At 42.4% G+C, this 10,086-nt stretch overlaps 1 protein-coding gene across 2 annotated transcripts; it reads right to left on the minus strand.

Moving 5' to 3' along the window:
* Positions 1-32: 32 nt before the first annotated feature.
* On the minus strand, positions 33-9,925 carry best1 (bestrophin 1). Of its 2 annotated transcripts, XM_061917212.1 has the most exons (10): positions 9,689-9,925; positions 9,361-9,614; positions 5,544-5,638; positions 2,887-3,120; positions 2,393-2,547; positions 2,250-2,327; positions 1,830-1,982; positions 1,679-1,759; positions 1,458-1,609; positions 33-1,388 (listed from the first exon to the last, which is right to left on the minus strand). In XM_061917212.1, exons 2-10 carry the CDS (start codon positions 9,510-9,512, stop codon positions 335-337), a joined length of 2,154 nt encoding a protein of 717 aa, XP_061773196.1. In that variant the 5' UTR covers positions 9,513-9,614; positions 9,689-9,925; the 3' UTR covers positions 33-334. The 2 variants fall into 2 exon arrangements, with proteins under 2 accessions (XP_061773196.1, XP_061773197.1); XM_061917213.1 differs by lacking the exons at positions 5,544-5,638; positions 9,361-9,614; positions 9,689-9,925 and adding an exon at positions 3,224-3,651.
* Positions 9,926-10,086: the final 161 nt, after the last annotated feature.

Genomic DNA, 10,086 nt, shown 5'->3' on the forward strand with positions numbered 1-10,086 from the left:
ATAAATAAAGCAACAATAAACCTTACTCAGGTTTGAAGTTTTTATTGAAAAACAAAAGATTGTTTTAAGGTGACAGACAAGGTGTTATGCATTTTATGATGTGAATCTCAAGGTCCGGTATTTGAATACTACAAATTTAGGCCTCACATGTTTATTTTTCCCCCATATGTTAGCACTGAAATCCTTGGTTGCTTTGTGGCTCCCAAGTAGGTTAAATGTTCTGTAAGAGCTCACTAGGAAGTGGAGATTAATTCCTACACTTGTTTGAGTGTAGTAATCCACCTCAAAACAATTTGTGTGTGTGTGGAAAAAGCGTGATACAAACAGCAATTTCTCAATCCTGCTTCCTTCCCGCTGCCGGCTTCTTCCGGTCTCCCTCCACCAGCACGCCCAGCAGGTCTCCCTCAGCCAATGAGATTCCAGAATCGTTGGGGGAATTTGGCTGATTGACTTCTTGCGGTGAAGGTGCTGAATTGGAAGCGCTCAGGTTATTCAGCCCGCCATTGCTTGCCTTTACGCTGGCGTTAAAGTTGCAGTGGTTGCTGAAGCTACTGAGACTGGTGCTGTTACAGAGACCTACTGCTGTGCCAGCGCTGTTGCCGCTTGTCACGTTAATGCTGCTGGAGCTGCTGTTGGGATTACTTGGATTTGCTTGCGCAGGACGAGAGGGAGGGGTGAAGGAAAACACTCTTTCTCCTCCACTTCCCATCGTGCGAGCGCTTAGGGGTCCGGATTGGCTATCGGCGGACGGCAAGGCGTCCAACGTCAGGCACGGTGGTGGAGGCCGGCGTGACAGCAGGCCGTGCCCACGTCGAAGTTTCGATATCGGGCAAAGCTCAGGTGCAGCGTCTGGAAAGGAAAAGGCTGGAGCTGCGGGCATCTCACTGTCTTCGCTAAGCCAGGGGAAAGCGGATGATGGCGGCAAGATGTGGTTGGGTGTGCCAGGCGGCAGTAGCTCTGAGCCCACTGTCGGAGGAGCCAGGGAGCTGCAGCTGCGGTTCCACTCATTTTGAGGTCGCCGGGCAGGTCTTGGTCTTGGCACGGCTGGGGGCACGCAGTGAATGGGCGTCTGTGGGCAACTGTAGAAGCCCGGCCTCTCATACAAGGGTAGCCCGGAGAAGCTATAGTGGTCTTGTTCTGAGTTCAAGGGCTGGCGTGTTTGGTTTTGGATAGACTGAGCGCCTGTGTGTAAGTAAAGTGGGAAGCGACTTAGTGGAGCTCCAGGGCGGCGCCGCAGCAGAGAAACCCGAGATGAGCGAGGGAAACTGGGCGATTGGACACCGAGAAGGCGACCCAGGCCTCCAAGCAATGGGGTGGAGTAGTTAGCTTCCTCATTTTCTTTAATCTGCTCCAGATTGGACTGAAACTCCATCTCCTCTTTCGGAACACTAGAGCACAACAACGATAAAATGAAGACAATGTAACATTCATGCCTCACTGGTAGTGTTTATGTGCACCTGATATTCAGTGCAGAGCCCATGAAGGAAGGTTTGCAGTGGTCTGCACTAGCAGTTGTGTAGGGAGGTCGAGGGTCAGATTCATTCCAGTACATATCTTTCTCAACCAGAGGCAGGCTGTTGTACATCTCATCTACAGACAGCAAAGACACCTGGAACAATAAATCCCTGGTTAGTACAGCACAGCTTCTGTTCACACTTCAGTAAAACAGTATCAAAACCTGTAAATTGCGATCGACGAGCCAGTTGGTCTCAAAGTCGTCATCATCTTCGCCAAAAGGATTTATGAGTTGCTCGGCCACCTGAAACCAGGACTATGCAGCTCAGACTTGGACCGATCATAAAACTAAACAAATGTCATTATTCACCAACCTTCAACCAACCAACATAGAAGAAAAACTGCAACAACGTGAAGACGGGCAGGTAAAAGTCCAGATCGTGACCAGAGTAGCCTTGGGCTGGATCCAAGAACTGACGACCAATCAGACAAGCCAGGAAGAAGCTGTAGACTGCCACGGTCACCACCTTATCATTATATTAGTCACACTTCAGAAAGCAGCAGACCACTTTTTTATTTGTTCTATATTTGCTATGTTGCAGCTAATACTCCTATACTCATTTTCGGACGTGCTGCAATGAAACAATTGGAATTGTGTGATGCATTACATTATATCGTATGCATGTTCGAAATAAACTGAATGAACTGAATACTGTCCCTGCATGAGTTCATTGCTTGGTTTGTACTCTGATATGTCCAAATTATTTGGCAAAGCAAGAGAAACGAACAAGGACCTGAGTGTAGACAAGAGGCAGGCTGATCCAGTCATATCCGTACAGCTTCATGCACTTCGCCCTCAAACTGTTCAACTCCTGAAGACAGAAGAACAAAGTCATTTCTCAAGAAGTGTTACCTCTACAGATACTCAAAGACCTACAGTGAGAATGGCTGTGAGAGCCACGTCGTTGTTGATGCGACCTTCTGTCCGGGCCCTCAGAGCCAGACTGACAAACCACATGCACGGAATCCAAAATTTATTATGAGGGGAAGGCAAGTCCTCCAGATGCCTTAGTTCTTCTGAAGTCATCAAACCTGATGGGTACAGAAAATGTGTCAGTGTACCCACATGGGCTGGTCAGTAAATTTTAATAAAATATCTGTTGCTTCAACTCTTGTTGGATCCTATTAAAAGTGGTTGATGATGGCTGTTTAATTAGTTGTTGCAAGGTTTATAGATCTAGACTACAATTTAGTGAAGCTGCCTGTGTATTTATGTAGTTTTGTGTTTTTAGTTGTGACCAGCAAGCAGGACCAGCTATCCTAATCTCAGCATCTCGTAGTACATCACCAGGTTTTAACAATTCTACAGCACCATGAGTACCAGCACTCCGTGCCAGGTTTTTATCACGCCATTCTTATTTGACAGCGTACCTGCCTGCACCAGATGCTCCATCGTGGGGAACCTCTTGTAGACGGCAGTGCTGACCGAGCGGTAGATGAGCACACCGGAGAGGTTAGCGTAACGCATCAGAGTGCGCCGGGTTAGCCTGGCGGCTTCGTCCGCTCCGCGCACGTGACCTCCCACTAGTGCCGCCAGGCGGTCAGGCCAGGGGACGTTCTCAAACTGACCCCACCAACGGGATACCACCAACGTCACATAGAATCCTGGAAACCAATAAGGACGATAGCAACCACTTGGTATCATCATTTACTATAAGGTAGCTTCATTCTCCAATGTTATACACCAGGGGTCTCAAACTCAATTTACCTGAGGGCCACTGGATGCAGAATCTGGGTGAGGCTGGGCCGCAAGAAAAGATTCCTTAAAAAATCTAACATGCACTTTTTAATGAATTCACCTTCTATGAATGGCTTTCCCACCCTAGCATTGCTAGGGCAGAAAAGCCAACCCTCACGATTTTTCCTGGAGACTCCTGAATTTCAGTGCACCTCCCGACAATCAACCGGTGCAACCATTCTCCCGAATTTGTCCCAATTTTTACCCGTCCAACATTATTAAGGGCTGCCGTGACTGCACTGCCTTTAACGTCCTCTACAACAGTGGTTCTCAACCTTTTTTCAGTGATGTACCCCATGTGAACATTTTTTTAATTCAAGTACCCCCTAATCAGAGCAAAGCATTTTGGTTGGAAAAAAAGAGATAAAGAAGTAAAATACAGCACTATGTCATCAGTTTCTGATTCATTAAATTGTAAAACAGTGCAAAATATTGCTCATTTGTAGTGGTGTTTCTTGAACTATTTGGAAAAAAAGATATTAAAATAACAAAAAAAATTGTTGAAAAATAAACAAGTAATTCAATTATAAATAAAGATTTCTACACATAGAAGTAATCATCAACTTAAAGTGCCCTCTTTGGGGATTGTAATAAAGATCCATGAACTTAATTCTAAACATTTCTTCACAAAAAAAGAAATCTTTAACATCAGTATTTATGGAACATGTCCATAAAAAATTTAGCCGTCAACACTGAATATTGCATTGTTGCATTTCTTTTCACAGTTTGTGAACTTACATTTATATTTTGTTGAAGTTTTATCCAATAAATATATTTATTAAGTATTTATGACTGACTACTATTTTTTAGAATGTTTTTGATAAATCTCACTTAACCCTTGGCATACCTTCACATAGCGTACCATCTACAAGAAAACTAGTGCTCTACAACTCGTCATTGCGCACATAACACAACTAAAGTGACAACTAAATCATGTTGTGCGAGACTTGTGCGGAACAACGTTAGTGGCTGCAGGACAAACTTACTCAACAGCCATACAGGTCACACTGAGGGTAGCTGTATAAACAACTTTAACACTGTTACAAATATGTGCCACACTGTGAACCCACACCAAACAAGAATGACAAACACATTTTGGGAGAACATCCGCACCCTAACGCAACTTAAACACAAGAGAACAAATTCCCAGAACACCTTGCAGCCCAAACTCTCCCGGGCTACAATATACACAACCTCAACCGACGCAAGTAGGGAGGGTGAGGACGTGGAGGGTTGGTGGTAGCGTGGGTGTGTGTATTGTAGCCCGAAAGAGTCAGGGCTGCATGGGATTCTGGGTATTTGTTCTGTTGAGTTTATGTTGTATTACGGTGCGGATGATCTCCTGAAATGTTTGTCATTCTTATTTGGTGTGGGTTCACAGTCTGGTACATATTTGTAACAGTGTTAAAGTTTTTTTTACGGCCACCCTCAGTGTGACTTGTGTAGCTGTTGAGGAAATATGTCTTGCAACATCACATGTGTACAGCTCAGCCAAATGTAACAATCAATTATGCTTGCACGCTGTCTGTGCAGAATTCAGAGTGCATTAAGAACAGTGCCAACGCGGCACCCCCTGAGTATTGTTGATTTGGTGAAAATCGGCAGGGATTACCAGAGAATGGATACCCTGATATTAAGGGGACTCCCGTGAAAATTGGGAGCGTTGGGAAGTATGACGCTCTCAAGTTCCATTCATATTAGACTCACATATATAAAATGTTCATATCAAAGTGCGGGCCGCAAAATAATATCTTGCGGGCCGCAATTGGCCCGCGGGCCGCATGTTTGAGACCCCTGTTAAACACACACACACATCAAGCACATTAACACTTCATTGGGACTCAGGTATCATCATTTAACAATGTGTTTGTTTTTTTAATTCTTCCTAGCAATTTAGCCTTCAAACTATCAAACACAATTGTCAGCATGATGCAGTGCAGTTTACACCATTGCAATCCTATGACAACTTATAAAGATACTGTTATATCGGTAACTCCTATTCATTTATGTCATCTCTTTATTTTGTTATACATTTGTTGTCTTTATTTACTCTTAATTGATTCACGTAATACATTTTTTGACACTTTTATTTTCCGTCATTATTCTATAAGTTATTTCTATTGTTACAAATTCTCTATTATGTAACATGTATAACACAGGATGTGATCTAAGTTCCCCAGCTAAACTTTCTACCTTCGCAAATCTAAAGAAACCAATCATCTTTTTTTTATTATTGATTGGGTGTACCTAAGGAAGTGTCCAGTGTTTGTGTGTGCATCTCTCGATTTACCAAGAACGAAGGAGACCGGAATGAGTTCGGCATAGCGGTCACAGTATATGGAAAGCTTCTCAAACAGTCTCTTCTGCTCGATGTTTAACACAAACCTATAATGGGGGGGAAAAAACATTTAATTATTCAGTAAAGTTGCCATAGCAGTCAAATGACTAAATAACTATTGACATACCTTACCAATACAGTTGCACTCAACATGATTAAACTCCAAATAAGTGGTTATATTTCAAATATACATTATTTTTAATTAAAGTTTTCATTAGAATACATTTCTTGATAATCTAAATCAGGTTTTTCAAACTCTCACTTTAGCAACTAAAAATCGCTTGGTTTTTGCCTTTAAACTATGGAGTGTCAACCTAATTTTAGCTCAGGAAAATTTAATCCTACGTGGGCCGGACGGGTACAATCGTGGTTTAATAACTTAAAAATACAACTAACAATTTCAGATTATTTTCTTTCTTTTACTCCGGCCCAAAATACATTCTGAAAATGTACATATCACAAATAAAATCCTCTTGACAACACACTTCTCGTTAGTTGAAAATCCTGAGGAGAAAATTGGTGCAGTCTCAAAAACACCATGAACACAATTAATTTAGACTTAATTGTAATGTGTTGTCAAAGGAATTAAATTTGAAGTCACAGCCCATCTAGGCTTGAACAAAAAAGTACAATAATAAATAAAAACTATGAGGTGGCGACTTGTCCAGGGTGTACCCCGCCTTCCGCCCGATTGTAGCTGAGATAGGCGCCAGCGCCCCCCGCGACCCCGAACGGGAATAAGCGGCAGAAAATGGATGGATGGATGGATGGATATTCTATGTATCAAGTACCTCATTTGTCATTTCCACATATTAACCATGTGCTAACTCAACAAACCATACAAACTGAGATAGAAACTTATCAAGAGGGTTGAGTTACTCCCTGCCTTCCAGGCATCATTGTGTATAGATAGGAACATAAAAGCAATGTGCGAACATTTTCAACAGACCAAAAATAAAAACCTGAAAGACAGTATTTGCAGTTAATCACACACTGTTCACATTCTTTAAATTTGCACACAAGACAATAGTTTTCACAGAACTTTATCAATGTGCAGTGTCGCATGCAGCATTTTAAGAGGGATTACAAATTGCTTATTTTACTCCTGTTTTACATTGGGTCGAGGGGGAGGAGTCACAGCCCCGCTTTACCGTGTACTTCTTGCTTGGTATACTTTCTCGCACTGGTTTATACTATTTACCTGCCTAACAGAATTTCTATTGCGACATCCAGTGGACGCATTTAAAACAGCAGTATTTTTACTTTAAAAATGCAGCTAGAGTTTACACTTAGCAAACTTATCTCGTAGGCCGCGTTTGACATCCTTGCTTTAACCAACACTGAAGTGGTTAAAGCAAGTTTGATAAAGATCCATCCATCCATTTTATACCGCTTGTCCCTTTCAGGGTCGCGGGGGGTCGCTGGAGCCTATCTCGGATGCATCCAGGCAGTAGGCTGGGTACACCCTGTATTTGTCTTTATTTTACTCAAGCTGCTGCTACCCCTAACCTGTAGTGTTCTGGGGTCATGCAAATTAAGGCCTGCTTTGAGAGAATATAATATGTTATGATATTTGATATTCAATTTCACGTCTACATCCTGTTCAAAAACACTGTCTTTAAAAAGATAGAAATGTTTGTCTTCGATCTCGGAAGGTGATTTCAATTTGTCCATCTTTTGTGTAGGCCAGGGCTATTCAACCGGTGGCCTGGGAGCCAACCATAGTTAGTTCAAAAGTTGGGAGGCAAACATTTTTGCAGGAAATTTCTGTTGTATAGAGGAACTTGGACCATTGTAAACACATTGGCAGTTTCTTGGATTGACATTTTAACCTTGCTGGCAAACATAGAACACTGTGGTCCAAACCTGTGATTTACATAACTGAGGCGTTCCTCAAGGCACCACTTTAATTTGTATTCTCCTTTTTGTCAGTTACACACTTTTTTTGTAATTTGATCTATACAACTAAGGTGGTACTGTAGCTTATTTACTTCAGTGTTTCTCAAAGTTTCATATTAGGACCTCTTTTTCATCATTTGGTGGCTTGTGAGTTCAGTTCAAAAACTTGTGAGGGACTCACATTTTTGCAGCAGATTCTTAAAAACAACAGTGCATTTAGAAATGATCGTTGACCAGCTTTTTTTTTTTGCAGAATCTCCTTAAAAGCAGGGCACGCTTGGCAAAATAGTCAAAAATCAAATGTCCACTGTAGAGGACGTGTAGTCTCCAAAAAATACAAAGTAAGAGTAACAGTGAAGTATTTAGCTTTCTGTAAAATGTGGTCTCCAAAACAATTTAGTTGAATATTCCTTGTGTAGGCCAATGATGTATGCAAAATATTAGAAGCAATGGATTGAACTTTCGCAGCATCATGTTAGACCCACTCGACATCCATTGCTTTCGGTCCCCTAGAGGGGGGGGTTGCCCACATCTGAGGTCCTCTCCAAGGTTTCTCATAGTCAGCATTGTCACTGGCGTCCCACTGGATGTGAATTCTCCCTGCCCACTGGGTGTGAGTTTTCCTTGACCTTTTGTGGGTTCTTCCAAGAATGTTGCAGTCGTAATGATGTGTGCAGTCCTTTGAGACATTTGTGATTTGGGGATATATAAATAAACATTGATTGATTGATTGATCCTCTGGAATGATGAGGTGCATCTATGTAATTGTTGTTTTTGTACGGTATCGTGTTTAGCATCATGACTGAGCTGGAGCCTATCCCAGCTACACCCTGGACTGCAGTCAATCACAGGACACAAATAGACCAGCATTTACACCAATAGGACAATTTAGACCAGGAGTGTCAAACTCATTATAGATGGGAGGGCCACATGGAGAAAAATCTACTCCCAAGTGGGCCGGACTGGTAAAATCACGTCACGATAACTTAAAAATAAAGACAACTTCAGATTGTTTTCTTTGTTTGAAAATGAATTTTGTTGTTTATTTCACACTTACATGTTGCGGTTATTAGTATTCTATCTTTGTCGTTATTTATACTTTATGAATAAATAATTGGTAAATGGGTTATACTTGTATAGCGCTTTTCTACCTTCAAGGTACTCAAAGCGCTTTGACATTAGTTCCATATTCATCTACACACACACACACACACTAGCACACTGATGACGGGAGCTGCCATGCAAGGCCCAAACCACGATCCATCAGGAGCAAGGGTGAAGTGTCTTGCTCAAGGACACAACGGATGTAGCTTGGTTGGTAGAAGGTGGGGATCGAACCAGGAATCCTCTGGTTGCTGGCACGGCCACTCTCCCAACCGCGCCACGCCGTCCCAAATTATGTGATAATGTTCATTAGTCAACTCATTGGTGTTAATTTTCAAACTATCAAGATAAAAAAAATATCAAAATCAAATTACAGGATGTTATTTATGTAGTTTGCTTATTTCCCTCGACTGGTGCACTAACACCATGGGTTTGTTTTTGTTTTTGTTCAATATGTAGCGTCATCTACAGTGGTACAAATAATTGCTATTGTGACATCTAGCGGACACATTTAGAAAGCAGTTTCTTTCGTTCAAAAATGTCGGCTCATACTTGCAAACTCATCCTGCGGGGCGGATAAAACTGGTTTGCGGGCCGTACGTTTGACACTCCTGATTTAGAGTCTTGTGTTTCAACTATGGGAGGACACCAATGCCAAAAAACACAATACATTCCTAATCGCAAAGGCCTAAGTTTGAGAAGTTGTATGCAAATAATACCTCCAAGTCTTATAATGATTGTCAAGAAGCTAAGAAGAAATGTGTACCTATAAACAAGACTGAAGGCGGTGTAGAGGAGTGTGAAGATGATGAGTTCCCTGTAGAGCAGCTTATAGATGCTGCCCTTCCAGCGCAGGAGCAGGTGGAAGAAGGTCCCGAGGCCTGCGTCTGCCACCCTGCGAGAGTAGGTCACTGTCATTGCTGCTGCTGCTTAAAGGCCAACGTCCTGGTTGACTGTGGGCTGACATGAAGGATGTCTCCCTTGAGTACTTGTCAGCAATCAGCCTGCTGGGTCCGGCTTCTGAAACCAAAATGGAATTCTGTATTGTAGCATTTAAGGTAAGCAATACTAATACTGCTTGTTATCATACTTACTGCTGAAAATGCAAATGTTTGCCCATGGCTGTCAGGGTGGAGGGCTGGAGGCAAGCGGTCAGCCTCCGCAGAGAGAATGTTGGAAAAGGGAGAAGCAAGAATAGAAAAAGGGAGCGCGAAGAGCTGCTACACCTCCGGTCACTTGATGGCTTAATCTGTTTGAGCAACAAAGCTGCATTGTGAGCAACCGCAGGCTGTTAATCTGAACAAATCACACAATCAGGTGGCTTTATTCCAGTTTCTTTATTTATTCATGCTTGGATTTCTCATATTCTTTTAAGGACTTTGCATTTATGACTTCCTTAATGTTTTTTTTCCCATTACAGTGATATTGTGCAAAACCGAAACCGTGCCGTTGCGCCCTCCACTGGAGAAAATGCGCATAATGGCCAGAAAGT

Source organism: Nerophis ophidion, linkage group LG12 (assembly GCF_033978795.1).
Source record: "Nerophis ophidion isolate RoL-2023_Sa linkage group LG12, RoL_Noph_v1.0, whole genome shotgun sequence".
Lineage (NCBI taxonomy): Eukaryota > Metazoa > Chordata > Actinopteri > Syngnathiformes > Syngnathidae > Nerophis > Nerophis ophidion.